This window comes from Thunnus maccoyii, chromosome 15 (genome assembly GCF_910596095.1).
Source record: "Thunnus maccoyii chromosome 15, fThuMac1.1, whole genome shotgun sequence".
In the NCBI taxonomy this organism is placed as follows: domain Eukaryota; kingdom Metazoa; phylum Chordata; class Actinopteri; order Scombriformes; family Scombridae; genus Thunnus; species Thunnus maccoyii.
This window is the reverse complement of record NC_056547.1, coordinates 16,677,303-16,691,157: the sequence shown is the minus strand read 5'-3', so window position 1 is coordinate 16,691,157 and position 13,855 is coordinate 16,677,303. Positions and strand designations below refer to the sequence as shown.

Genomic DNA, 13,855 nt, shown 5'->3' with positions numbered 1-13,855 from the left:
AAACTGAAAATGTAAATAAATAACATTAAGAATACTAAAAGATACGAAAACATTTTAAAAAAGGAAGAAAAAGAAAAGGGAGCAGAAGGGAAGGAGGAATTAGTCAGGGGGAAAGATTGTAAGAAGTTAATCTATGAAAGAGTTTCATTTATGAAAAAATTAGCAGAGCTGCCTTTCACTGAGAAGCTTATCTTTTCTAACTTTTTTTCCCTTTTTAATTACAAAAGAAAAAAAAAACAGACCAAATAAAAACAACACAAATACACAAGGACGGCAGAGGTTACAGACAAAAACCAAAAAGAAATAAATATAATATACTTGCTTATGAAATCATTACATCATCAGTCCTTCTTGGCAGGACTTTTCTGTTCTACCTACAGGGATCAGGTTTCTGCTTCATTGTACTGGCTTTATATCTTGAACAGTCAAAACACTTCTTAACTTAAATGTCTCTTCTTTTATAAAGTGTCCACGGTCCATCTAAGCCATCGCCTCTGTAAAGCCCCTGAAGGTCCGAGGCTGCACGTCCCATCATTATCAGTTCTTTGAAATCCTTTAGCTGGTGAATCAAAGAAAAACAATTTGATTTTCTTACTTTCCACTTCATACGAATGATCCTTTTCACAGAAAGGAAAGCCCGTGTTATCAGGCATTGTGTTACTGCAGATTTCAACATCCACATTTAATACTGAACATAACATTTTTGTACTCTGACCCAAAAGTCTTATTTCTGGGTGGTGTCATAACATACGTATTAGAAATCCTCTCTCTCCACAGCAAGGCCATCTTTTTTAGCCTAAGACATAACATCCCTGAGCCACAGAGAAATAGATGGAGCCTTAGATTTCCATTGCAGTGAAATGCATCATCTTGCCAAAAGAGAGGTAAAAGGTAATATGTCTGACTGAAGAATTAATTTGGGAAGAAACAACAGAGACCCTAAATATCACTATGGAGGGGCCCATCTTCATATCAATACCCTGAACCTTTGTCGAGATCATAGTTTCATTAAAATCTTCATCACAAATCTTTGCGACCTTAATATTGAATTCAGGTGGAAAAGATGTGCGTTTCCTCCATCAACACAATCTGACACAGCTGCACTGGCACAAGAGGCTTAATTTCAGGGTCTTTTTTAAAAAAAAACAAAAAAAACACAGACACCACTTTAAACCATCATCACAAAACTAAATTAAGCTGCGACAATAAACACAAACATCTAATGTGTGCTGCAACATCTGCACTCGGACACCATTAGAACTTACATGACACCAGTTGTTGACCAGTTGTAACTTCGCTAATGTTATTTTACTGCTACCATGATTTGACTATCAAAGCTTAATTTAAAAAAAAAAAAAAAGAGAAAATGTATTATATTGAAAGCAATAACAGTATAAAATTTTGAATGGCCTGTTGGATTGATCTGTTACCCACAAAGTAACATAAGACAAGATCACAGACAAAAAGGATTATTGAAAAGAGCTATTTTGTTTATTACTAAATACAAAAGTAATATTCCAATGCAACAGCATCATTTTTGCCTTATTCAAACCGTAGTTACACCTGATTTTCTTTGTATCAAATTACAAACTTCCATCTGAAATAATGGCCGTTGTCAACAGCCATTTTTGGTTTCATTATATTACATAAATGTACAAATGTCTGTTTAAACAGACTAAGTCCGTATCACAACCCTGTTAACTTCCACCACTGACAGACTCTTTGACTGTGTGGGCTGGTGTGGGTCCTATGTGGGTCCAGATGTAGCCCTTTTCTGGTCTGATGGGAATGGTGGGGAACGGCGAGCTCCGTGACTTGAAATATTCAGAGGGGGCGTGACACACAAACTCCAGGTACTCCATCTTTCTGGGCAGATCCTCCTCTGGACCTAAAACAAAACCAAACCGTTCTTAAAACTTGTCAAGCAAATAGCATAAAAACTGCATAAATATCATTTTAGCGTACCAACGATATATGTCCCAGGATCAAACAGGTCCTTTGGGCTGGCCTGGGTGGGGATGAGCCAGGTCAGTGCGGCGCTCTTTTCACAATACTGGTCCTGCACAAAGCCTCGAATCTGAGCATAGTATGGCTTACCATCCTCTTCATCTGTTACCTTGATCACATCTCCTGTCTGGTAGTATACACCCTGTGGGTACAAATATAAAGACTGAGGATGAGTCTTCTCTCACATGCATCACAGAATGAAAGTTTAGTACCATCCTGCTGTAATCAAAGCTGTGACAGAGAAATGCTGAAAACAGATCAGGAAAACTGCTCAGATGAAAAAGGGGAAGATGACATTATGATCATTTCTGATATTGGACAGAAACATGAGATTATTTCACTGTACCTTATAAAACACAGATTCTGACGTGATGATTGTTGCTACAGATTCTGGCGCTTTGATTGGCTGAGAAGAAAAAAAAACAAACAAACAAAACACACACACACACACACACACAGGAGTTAAATGCTTACATCATTATGCAGAGAAAAGGGAGAAATATATCGCTCTGCTGATCTCTCACTTACATTTTTGAGTTTGAAAATGTGTCTTCTCCCTTTTCCTTTCGTTGACACCTTCTTCTCAGATGCGGGAGCTTTATATTTGGTGCTTCTCAGCCGTGCGGACCTCCTGTGGATCTCCTGCTTGGACTAAAATCAAGAACAACCCATATTAGGCATTCAGCTGCAGATCAGCAGGCTCTGCACAACTGCATCCATTAAAAGAAAAAATCCATCTCGTTATGAACATTCAACTGGCAATTCATTAGGTACAACCAGCTAAAACTAACACAGTTTACCATCTACCTGCCAACTACCTTGAAGAACAGAATGCTGTCTACTAAAATGTATTTATTTAATGTTTATTTGTATAGGAACAAGTATATAGCATGAACTTGTGCCACATAGGCATTTATAGCCTTAGCTAGTTTGCAATGCCCATCCCTAGATGGGCTTTTAAAACACATAAAACGCAACAGTAAATTACATATGAAACTGCACAAGACTCAACAATACATATACACACACATTACAACATGAAAATCAACAACAAAGTACATACAAAGCAGCACAAAACACAAACAACTCACAAGCAAACATACCGTAAAGGTTTCATAAAACAACAAGCAGCAGATCACTCATGACTACATGACTGATTCCTCTTTGAGTTTAAAATGCTCCCAGTCATGACCCATTTTGAGTTTTGCAGGTAAAGAGTTCCACATGTTGATCCCCAAAACAGAAAAAGCCATCTGTCCAAGTGAGGATTTACAAAAGTGCTCCTTACACTTCCCAGCAGACACACCTTGTGTTACTGAAAACCTCAGAGGCACCACCAGGTCCCTGAGCACCTGAGGAGCCTAGCTATTATTTAGGTATTTTTAACATATTTTAACAACAAACTTAACATATTTAAATTCTTAAGAACATGGCAGTGGTGTGATCTCATTGGTTTCCTGTCCAGAATTGTAATTGCTCGATAATAAATCATCATAACAGTCTTGATTGTTGCTGCTTGTGACCAAGAAGTAACACAATAACTTAAATGTGAAAAGATCATTGAGTGCATAAAAATGTCAACTGGGTATAATTTACACTATGCTACTAATAAATACTACTAAATATCTACACACACAGACTATTGTCCTGCTAAAATGGAAATCATATTACCATTTGAATTGAGGAAAACATCCCAGTTAACAGTTGAGTTAATGAGGCATTTCCATTATTGTTCCTGCGGAGCAGCTGTAATCACCACACTACAGTCAGTTAACGTTACTGGCCTAGCTTCACCCACTGAGCTGTGTATAATAAATCAATTTGTAATTTTTATAATGGGCAGTGTTAAAGGCACATTTACACATAGTATCTGACCTGCTTGCCCCCGCCATTGCTGGGCTGGGTGTTGGAGGACATGGAGGGTCCTGATGCTCCGCCGCTGCTGCTCTTCCCTGTGCAGTTGTTGCAGAGGATTTCTCCCTGGTTTCCTTTCTTCCACATCGACGAAGAGTTGGTCTTACAGACGGCGCAGCTCGGTTTCAGCCCCAGCGGCATCGTTAGTTCAGCGGTCAGAAGACGCAGCCGGGTTGCAGGCTTTTAACAATGAGATGCAGTTTGGTTTGGTTGCTCCTGCTAACTGTTTACCATTAATATCACACTGATGCGACTCCAGAAAACGACACCAACAGAGAGACAGAGGTATCCCTTCTCCTTCTTTACAAAGCTATCTGTGACATTAGATTACTTTAGGGAATGACGCCACCGTTAACTTACAATCTGAATGTTTGTTTGTGCGACCAAATAGCCGCCATTGCTAAGCGCCACTCCTCTTCTTCTTCTTCTTTTAATGTGGACGCTACCAGGCGTATTACTCTGGTATTACTGCCCTCCACAGGACACAAATCACACTTCATAAGCGCCACTGTTCCTTCTTCTTCTTTGGTTTTACTGGCGGACTATAAATCAACGTTAAAGTTGCATGCCGCCATCTACTGTATCGGAGTGTGTAACATCATAAAAACAACAAAAAAACTAATAAGTAAATACGCAGTTTCTTCTTCTTCTTCTTCTTCTTCTTCTTCTTCTTCTTCTTCTTCTTCTTCTTCTTCTTCTTCGTCAGTGTTTATTGGCGGTAGGCAAACTGGCTTAGAGGTGCATTACCGCCACCAGCTGGACTGGAACGTGACCGGGACATCCGGGAACTTTGGCTTGCAATACGTCCCCGCCCCTTTTTGGGGGAAAACAAATGACACTCACCATAGACTTTAAAGTAAAATTAAATTAAATTATTTTATAAATGACCCAAAGACACTATGTCAAGTAAATATATGTCCATTCTGCCTGCCATAGTAAGCACAAGTAGCACAATACATGCAATAAATAGTCCAATAACGCCATATTTCTTTAAATATATGACTCTATAGTTGTTATAGAGTGAAATATGACAGTAATGATAATATCTGAAGATATTTAGACTTTTCACTAACCTTGTTGTTCTATTTCGTATAGGCTTCTCCTTTTAAGAGCTGTTGCTATTGGGTTTACCACCGCATGCATACACAGTTAATACTCATAGAGTTAAGGTAACTAACCAACGTTTTCAGCCATATAATCATGGATGTATTATGAGAGTGCGCATAAACGTCACGTCCATCGGATTTTCCCGGCAAAACCGTCGCAAGTCCTTTACATAGAAATCAATCCACAGGCTGTTGTAGGCAACCGAGAAAGTTGGGGAAGGTCTCATTTTTATTATTTCCTCACATTTTGTTGATAATTTTAGTTTTTTTCTTAAATGTTTAAACAAAAATTCTTACATAATTCGTACATATTGCACCTTTAATTTTGTTACTGGGAAAATTCCACATTCACAAGAAGAGACGGGCGGACTCCAAACCAAGTTTTGGACATTTTTATCAGGAACTGCATCAATATGGCACAACGATCAGAGTGCAATTAAAGTGGGCTTCTGATACATTTCTGGATCTATGATACATTATTTTGATAATAATGTATTTAATAATGTATGTAATGTTATTTATGTATTACTTTTTCTTAGTACTTTTCTTGTAACGTTGTATATATATATATATATATATATATATATATATATATATATATATATATATATATATATATATATATATATATATATATATATATCTCCCCAGTATGGACAGTTCAGTGTGTTCATACTGTTAATGTACAGGCGCCTCCGCTCCAGCAGGTGGCGCTAGACCAACTTTAAAAAAAATTAACTTAAAGAAGAAAGAAGAAATGCGTCACAGTTCAAAACAATACTTGGAGTTCCGCCTGTCTGGCGCCGTGTGATTCCTCATGAAGATGTCTCAAAGTAATCCCGACAAAGATGACCAAGCTAACAAAAAAAACATCTCACTCCCGATTTCCAGAGTGAGGCTGATCATGAAGAGCTCCCCTGACGTCTCCAGCATCAACCAGGACGCTATTTTCCTCACCACCAAGGCCACAGTAAGCTTCAGTTTGATGTAAACTTATCAACTCATTCATCTCCTGCTAACAGGGATTAGCATCGTGCTAGTTTGGCGGCTCGTTCTGTTTATTCGTGAGGTAGCCGCTGACTGTAAACCCGCTCTTCAGCTGACATGTTGTTGTTGTTGTTGTTGTTGTTGAAGGAGCTGTTTGTGCAGCATCTGGCTCTGTCCTCATTCAACAACGGCTCCGGGAAGGAAACCAACAGTCTGTCATACAGTGATCTGGCAAACACCGCAGAGGAAAACGAGACTTTCCACTTCCTCACAGGTGAGACCTACCTGCAGTCTGACAAACCCATCAGGGATCAGCTGACACTTATGAAGTTGGTCACCAATTCCCTGTGAAACATTAGAGTTACCCTGAACCTTCCCAGACGCATGTAAAGTGTGGTTCATGGTTACAGTATACAACCATTTGCCAGTTTATAGGATGAATTTAGTTAAAACTAGTGCAGTCTAACATAGGGCTGCAACAATTAGTCGATTAGATGATCAACAGAAAATTAACTGCCACCTATTTTGATAATCAATCATTTTGAGCATTTTTTTTTTAAGAAGAAAATGTCCAAATCCTGATTCCAGCTCCTCAAATGTGAATATTTTCTGGTTTCTTTAGTATTCTATGATAGTAAACTGAATATCTTTGGGTTGTTGACTGTTAGTTGGGACAAAACAAGACATTTGAGGTTGTATCTTGGGCTTAGGGATAGAGTGATGGACATTTTTCACCATTTTCTGACATTTTATAGACCCAACGACTAATCGATAACGAAAATAGTCGTAAGTTGCAGCCCTATAGTCTCTACAATAAGTCCTCATGATAACGATGTGGTAACTTTGGAGGCTGCAGTTTGAAATCCTGCCGTCATGAAGTGAGGATTCATTGACAGCAGCAGTTTTAATTAGTTCAGGTGTATGAAAAACTGGGTTTAAGTCAACCTCAAGAACCACAAAGTTTAACAAACACAATACAGAAAGGCTACGTCAACCTTCTCAACCAGACGCTTCACTCATGTAGGGCTGCAACTAAGGATAATGTTTGATTATCAATTAATCAATTAATTGATTTAAGCAATTAAATCTTAGTGGTTATGAATCTGTTGCCATGTTTTACTTAAGAAATGAATTACAAAACAAATTAAATAAGAGTTTATTTATCATTTATTATTTATCTTCTCGATTAATTGCCTAGTTTTTGGTCTATAAAATTTCAGAAGTTGGTGAAAAATGTCGATCACTGTTTCCCAAAGCCCAACATGCAACCTTCAAATATCTTGTTCTGTCCCACAACCCAAAGATGTCCACTTTACTGTCAACGTGGCAACCAGAGCATTTTTCTTTAAAAAAAAAAAAAAAAAGACTCAAAACGATTGATCAGTGATCAAAATATTCAGCGATAATTTTTCTATTGATTGATTAATTGACTAGTCGTTGCAGCTTTATATTCATTCATTTCACTCAGCCTTCAGAATTAATAGGCTTAACAGTAAAAATAGTATAATTTTAATATAATGTAGCCTATAAGACTGGAAAATGACAATGTTTTCAGCTGCATCATAGCGTTATTCATAGAAGATATTTCTGTCTTCTATTTTTATCTTTATTTATCTTGCAGCTCTGAGTATTTGTTTTAAATCCAACCATTTGTGTTTCAGATGCAAACTCGTATTCTCTTATTTAAAACATATGTTATACATTTGATTTAATGTATTTTCTTTTTACCGTAAAGGACCTTTAAATTTAATATTTGCTGTTTTACTTTGTTTCTGCTCTGTTTGTTTAACAGTATTTGTGTGGTGTATTAGAATCAGAAAAGTTAGTTAAAATATGTTCAAGCATCAAATATCAGAGAAGAAAAAATGAATACCTTCTTCCACACAAACACAAGCACCTCTTCAGTTTGGTTTTCAATAATGGGAAGTGAATGTTTTTTGCAATATTAATAATGTTTTTTATCAGTCTTTAAAATGATTGTTGTAGCTGTGTAGTCTCCTTAGGAATCAGAGCACTGCTATCACTGTCTGCTCCTGAAACTCAGATTTAGCATCACATCCTGAATGGGGACAAAATTATCTTTCAACAACCACATCATCACCCATCAAAGCATATTCAGAGCCTGTAAATACAGTCTCACAGCACATCGTCGCTCGTTAAGTTCTGACTGTCAAAACGGGCTACAGTAAGACGACAAGTGATCAGTGTAATGAAAAAGATATTAACAGTTTGATATTCTCTTTTTAACTGACAGATATCCTACCCAAGAAGATCTTGGCCCGAGATTACCTCAAGTCTTTGGAGCAAATGCAAGAAGAGGAGGCTGACTTTTAAAAAAAAAAGGGGGGGGGGGGGACACTGGATGCGTTTCATGTCTCTGCAGCTCTGCTTTGGACAGATGTTATGAAATGTGCCGCGTCCTGCTGTTCATTGAGAGCAAAGTGATTCATGATTGAGTTGTAAGTAGATCGTCATAAATACTTGAATACTTGTCGGTTGAACGGATCAATTCACACTCAGCGTAATACATGTGAATATTTAAAGTGCGTATAATAGCTGACGACCACGCAAAGCATCTTCCTCATGTATTTACAAATTTGTTGTTTAGATTTGATATTAAAATAAAGATTCATGTTGTCTGATAACTTTTCTTGCAACACAAGCATCTTATTTCAGAGCATTTACGGACCATAAATGATCATTTATTCGATTCCAGGGTTCACAAGTGTCGTGCGGTTTTACTAGTGCTTGTTAATGTGACCGTGAAATCTCCACATGGAAGAGGTTTTCAAACTGGCAATATAAAATTTGATTTAACTGCTACATGTCCATTAAAACTTCCTGATAGTTTATCAGTGCTGATTCAAGGTTACACATGTTACATGGGTAGCAGTCCTCTTACTACAAAGCTACAATAATCCTGAGCATGCATGCGTTTCTTACATGGTTGTACAATACATGAATACATAAATACATATCAAATTAGAGAAAAAAAGCTCTGTGACACATCGTCATTGTTGCATGAGTTTGTAGAGTCGAAGCTGAATGTTCAGCAGGGTCTCCTCTAGATTAGAAAACTGACTCTCTAGGACGTTCGCTGAGTGCTCTCTGCCTTCTATGGCGTCCCTCGTGTTGGCAAGCTTCCTCTTCATGCTGCAAGGATGACAAACCATCAGTAAATATCAGAGACTTTTTTTTGACACATTTACTCTGCTTTGAAGGAAATTGGTGACACAACATACAGTATGAGTGAAGCTTCTCTCACACATCCAATAGAGAAGAAAGCATTGTGTGTTACATGTCGATGCTCTACAGCCATTTTAGCGCCAGAGTCACGTCTCAGCCAGATGTCCCGACTGACAACTGTTGGGAAAAGCTTGAAATGACTCAGCTCTTTCCACTCTGTCTTCTTTGGCATCTGAGCAGTGTTATGTTTGGGCCAGACAAGTAAGACTGATCCAGGTTTCCCGGTTCCCTCACTAATGTTAATTTAGGAGTTGTCCCACAGCTGGCTTCGGATCAGTAGTTACTGGAAATGCAACTGCCAAACCACTGATTTATCAGGGTGTCCACAGGTCTGTCTTAAAGAGTATTAAAAGAGGATAAATCAATGTAGTGAAAATTAAGACCCTTGAAAAGTATTAAAAAGTCTTAAAAGCAATTTTCCAAGGTATTAAGTTTTATAGCTTGTTTTCAATATATATTTTTACCCAAAGAGGTTGTGTGCCTGCCTGGATCTTGAATCAGTTCACTCCACCGAGTCAAGTTGACTCATTCTGTTGGTCTGGCATCATGACATGACACTGCGGTTTTTTTAGTTTAAAAAGCGATGATCCAATGTGAGCTGCCGGGGGACTAACCCTGTTGTTACGCTGTATGCGAAACCAATGAGGAGTAAAACTAGGCAGTGTTGATCAAATATGAATCAAGATTCTGTCACTGCATCGGCTAATTCTCGTCTCAAATGTCAGAAACATTTCTTTGTGTACTGTAAGCCCCTTACTTAGGGAGCATTACTTACTTAAGAGCATCTTGTTAATAGCATCAACAAGGCTTGGCTGTTTGTGCTGAACTATGTTGCATTAATAAGGAGTTATCACAAAGACTGACTGGTTGTGCTATCTTACAATCACTATATAGTAAATGTAAGTTAAATCGTGTTGACAGTGTAACCGGTTAGAACTCAAAGTGGTCATGAGGTCTTAAAATGTCTGGAAAGAGTCTTAAAAAAGGTCTTAAAAGGTGTCTAATATAACTTCAGGATTCCTGCATACACTCTGTTTATGTACCTGCTCCTTGATCATTAATCCTAACCCTTATGTTTCATTTTTATAAAAAAAGCAATAACGCTCTGAGGCTTCTGATGGACCCCCGTCCGAGATTTCAGTTAATAAAGATATATATGAATCAGATAAGATGATGCTACAGGCTGATATGTATTCGATCAGATGTCTGTCGCTCAAAACAATTACATGTTTTAGCTGCATGACTGACAGCTGTTCCAAAGAGCGCACAGTTAAATATCAAAACGAAAGCCATTTATGTGGTGTAATTATTTGATTTTTAGATTTTACATTTTAACGATCTGTCAGTGGTGGCCTACAGGTTAGAGAAGCAGGCTTGTGACTGAAGTGTTGGGATAAATCTGGGTGTGGAAAGTGAAAGAACAGCATTTGCCCCAACCTCATTAACACCACCGAGCCCTTAACCCCAGCTGCTCCAGTGAAGCTCAGCAGGTCAGACTGGCTGTTCTAGCAGCTTCCAGGTGTGAATGTGTGTAAGTGTGTGAGAGATGTTAGGGTGTTCCTGCAAAAGAGAGCTTGACTCTCAGTGAAACTTCCATGAATAAATAAAGGTTTAAAAAAATCTCTCAAGGAAGAAATGAATCTGGAAACAGAAAAAGGGGTTTTAAAAGACCTTCCCCTGCTCTCCCAAAAAGTCAAACTATCCTCCCTTCAGCAAAAAGGAAAATATACATAACCCCCCCCCCTCCCCCCTTCTCTCACCACCTGTCCCGCCCTAATAATTTTCCTACAGGCCCTTTATAATAAGTGTTCAGGAGTTACATAATCATATTATCCCTGTGTCTTCGTTTACAACTACACTGCTGCTTAAAAGGTTCTCATACTGTAACACTGGTGACCCCACTGTACTTTTCTTTTTCACCATTTTCCGATTTCTATTCTCACCTTGTGAAGACCTGCTGCTCCGTCCCTTCTTTCCTCTTCTCCTCCAGTGAGACAAACACCTTCTCCATGGTCTGCATCGTTTCTACCACGCCCTGGTGGTCTGAGTGGATCCCTTGGACCTCCTCTCTGGCTTGGTGGTCGTAGGAGGCCCCTCCCTCCTCCACCCCGCTGGAGGTGGATACCGCCTGCAGGGCGGCCCTGTTCTGCAGAACAAGCAGGCGGGACTTGGCAAACTCCTCAGGCCCAGCTATGTTTTCCCAGCAGATTTCAGAGGACGGGGGTAACCAGAAGCGCTGCGTGCAGTTTACTGGCCTTCCTGGGGTCTCTGTTACGAAGGGGCTGTCAGCAGGGAAGCTGTTTAGCAGGTGCAGAAAAGAGGATCCAGAGCCCCACTCCCAGTCGTCTAGGTCTGGTTCCCCAGATTCTCCTTCAGAGGGAAATCTAGGTGTGGGTCCTGCTGGCCCTGTACCCTCTGCCGGGAAGCAGACCCCCAACAGGAGGCAGCAGGACAGGCAGAGCCAACCTCTGCTCACTGCCCCCTGGAGCATCTCCAAAGTGGCTGAAATGTGAGGTATCAGGCTTAAGATTAGACTTGCAGGAAAACAACACACACAAACAATTGTAATAGATGGAAAGTCCATTTGTTGGCATCGTGACAGATGATCGTTATCCACTAAACATTTTTTCCACTGACACAAAGAACAACACATCTCCTCTCAACCAAAAACAACGACAAAAAACACAAAGCCTCTCCTCTATTGTTGAAAGTTATTTAACAGATAAAAATTAAACCTTTTTTAGTCAGCCATTAAAATAAATCAAAACACTAATTTTCCAGACCGCCGGTATTGTGTCTGTAAAGGAGGAATGAAGATTTAGATATAGAAATACATTTTAACTGTTCATTAATGAGTTAAGAATAACAATGAAACTTTTTATTGGCATAAAACTGTTACGAGAGTCAGAATGTGATTTACCTTCATGTTACCTTGTGTTACATTTAATAAATTGAACAACAAAGGACGTATAAGGCAATATATTCAAGATATGCCAACCACAGATTTATTCAGAAAATACACCATGTATCCTCCCTACTGTAAAATATAATGTAGATCTCAAAATAAGCTTTTATTTCTTACACTGTCACTGGAAATTTTACTTTCATTCTGGCAGCTTCACAGTGGTTTGCCAGCATAAACGTTTGGAAATTAATGGAGCACCGCAACTCTTGATCACGGCAACAACTTCACTTATAACAAACATAATTTCCCTCATAAAAGCTACACTATTTTCACATTTGTCATGTGTTTATAATATTTCTTACCTTGCAAAGAAAGCCCCAGCGAATGAGCAGTTGTGTGAGCGCTGCGACTCTCCTCTGGTGCCTGAAGTCGTCGGAAAAACTGAGTCGTTGACTGCAGCCTGTTACATGCGATCTGAATCACTATTTACTGGCCTGGTAACAGCAGAGCAGCAGCAAGGATTTTCCCTCAGAGTGAATGGGGGGAATATGTGGGAAATGAACAAATAGGGTACACTTGTAGTCTGGCTGAAGCATACTTTCCCTTGCTGGGAGAGAAAAAGTGTTTGTGAGCTTTTGTCTACGCAAAATGTATTTCTCTCATTGTTAATTTAAGCCTCTATGCAGGATTGTTCTTTCTGTGTTCTGCAGCTTTTTTCTCCCCTAAAGTCTACAAGCCAAGACTGTGAATTGGAGAGTCGGAGGAGTTAAAATGCACCTGGAATTTATGAGCCATTTTACAATGTCCTAAACAAGACTGGCTATAGGCTCAAGTTTGGCCTAATTTTGGACTCAAAATGTTCCACACATCTAAACATTTACCTCTTTACATCTAACATATACCTGTGCATTCACACTATGTGGTACTACTGTTTTAACAACAAAGATAAAAGTTTTAAAATGTGCCCAGACTGTCCCTGAGCTGAGGAACTTGTGCCTAATTCACACCATCTGCATTTATTTAGTGAGCCTTTTGAATGGCCAGGGAATGGGTTTATCTAACTCGAGGCTTGCACCCTGACATAAGCATTTAGGAATGGGAGACATATTTTGGCACAAACAATCGAGAGTGTTGTAATTTTTAGAGGAGGAATGAACAAGAGGCTCACATCAGCAATCTCCAAAAATTGTTGTTACTATCAGGATCAATTGTAAAACATAAATTTGGTAACTCCTACGAAGGATGGGAAGGCAAAATGCTGACTCAAATCACTGCAGTTCTGTACACTCTTTACTAAACTTTAGGTTTGGTCTACAGCTGGTGGTGGCAGCCAGATGTTCTTTTCAAGTCTTGCTAATGACTTTCAAACCATTTGGGAACATTTTCTGGGAACATTTTCTGGTGAATACATTTTGAGACAAGAAGTAGAAGAAATTAGGGTCGACAATTTCATTCAGATGACGCAAAATCATATTTCCGACTCAATAAACGTGCAGGTTGAACAGTAGGAAAAATAGCCACATATACATGTTCAGTCTACATATTTTGACAGTGACACGTGTCTCTGTTGTGTGGCTTTATGCTCAACTTTACATTTGAAAAGAAAGAAATGACTGCACCAAATTTCAGATGCCTACACAATTACACTCAACCACTCAGGTTATATTAACTGCAGTAAAGCAAAACATAA

At 38.9% G+C, this 13,855-nt stretch overlaps 3 protein-coding genes across 3 annotated transcripts; 1 reads left to right on the top strand and 2 right to left on the bottom strand.

Annotated features, from left to right (window-relative positions):
• Positions 1-1,469: 1,469 nt before the first annotated feature.
• gatad1 (GATA zinc finger domain containing 1) lies at positions 1,470-4,555 on the bottom strand. The gene is made up of 5 exons (XM_042435559.1): positions 3,883-4,555; positions 2,536-2,658; positions 2,354-2,413; positions 1,966-2,149; positions 1,470-1,888 (listed from the first exon to the last, which is right to left on the bottom strand). The coding sequence occupies exons 1-5, from the start codon at positions 4,060-4,062 to the stop codon at positions 1,698-1,700; spliced, it is 738 nt and encodes a 245-aa protein (XP_042291493.1). The 5' UTR covers positions 4,063-4,555; the 3' UTR covers positions 1,470-1,697.
• Positions 4,556-5,790: 1,235 nt separating this feature from the next.
• chrac1 (chromatin accessibility complex subunit 1) lies at positions 5,791-8,659 on the top strand. Its single transcript, XM_042435737.1, has 3 exons — positions 5,791-5,997; positions 6,162-6,288; positions 8,269-8,659. The coding sequence occupies exons 1-3, from the start codon at positions 5,845-5,847 to the stop codon at positions 8,346-8,348; spliced, it is 360 nt and encodes a 119-aa protein (XP_042291671.1). The 5' UTR covers positions 5,791-5,844; the 3' UTR covers positions 8,349-8,659.
• On the bottom strand, positions 8,349-13,290 carry si:ch211-57n23.1. The gene is made up of 3 exons (XM_042435736.1): positions 12,528-13,290; positions 11,204-11,762; positions 8,349-9,167 (listed from the first exon to the last, which is right to left on the bottom strand). The coding sequence occupies exons 2-3, from the start codon at positions 11,749-11,751 to the stop codon at positions 9,026-9,028; spliced, it is 690 nt and encodes a 229-aa protein (XP_042291670.1). The 5' UTR covers positions 11,752-11,762; positions 12,528-13,290; the 3' UTR covers positions 8,349-9,025.
• Positions 13,291-13,855: the final 565 nt, after the last annotated feature.

What these genes read in the sequence shown, in the direction of transcription:
- gatad1 (XM_042435559.1), bottom strand. Translation starts at nt 4,062, where the DNA reads ATGCCGCTGGGGCTGAAACCGAGCTGCGCCGTCTGTAAGACCAACTCT. An exon ending in CAGAATCTGTGTTTTATAAG is followed by an intron (nt 2,150 to 2,353) that starts GTACAGTGAAAT and finishes TTGTACCCACAG; the next exon opens with GGTGTATACTACCAGACAGG. An exon ending in TCCTGGGACATATATCGTTG is followed by an intron (nt 1,889 to 1,965) that starts GTACGCTAAAAT and finishes GTTTTGTTTTAG; the next exon opens with GTCCAGAGGAGGATCTGCCC.
- chrac1 (XM_042435737.1), top strand. Translation starts at nt 5,845, where the DNA reads ATGAAGATGTCTCAAAGTAATCCCGACAAAGATGACCAAGCTAACAAA. An exon ending in TCCTCACCACCAAGGCCACA is followed by an intron (nt 5,998 to 6,161) that starts GTAAGCTTCAGT and finishes TTGTTGTTGAAG; the next exon opens with GAGCTGTTTGTGCAGCATCT. An exon ending in GACTTTCCACTTCCTCACAG is followed by an intron (nt 6,289 to 8,268) that starts GTGAGACCTACC and finishes TTTAACTGACAG; the next exon opens with ATATCCTACCCAAGAAGATC.
- si:ch211-57n23.1 (XM_042435736.1), bottom strand. Translation starts at nt 11,751, where the DNA reads ATGCTCCAGGGGGCAGTGAGCAGAGGTTGGCTCTGCCTGTCCTGCTGC. An exon ending in GAGCAGCAGGTCTTCACAAG is followed by an intron (nt 9,168 to 11,203) that starts GTGAGAATAGAA and finishes TCATCCTTGCAG; the next exon opens with CATGAAGAGGAAGCTTGCCA.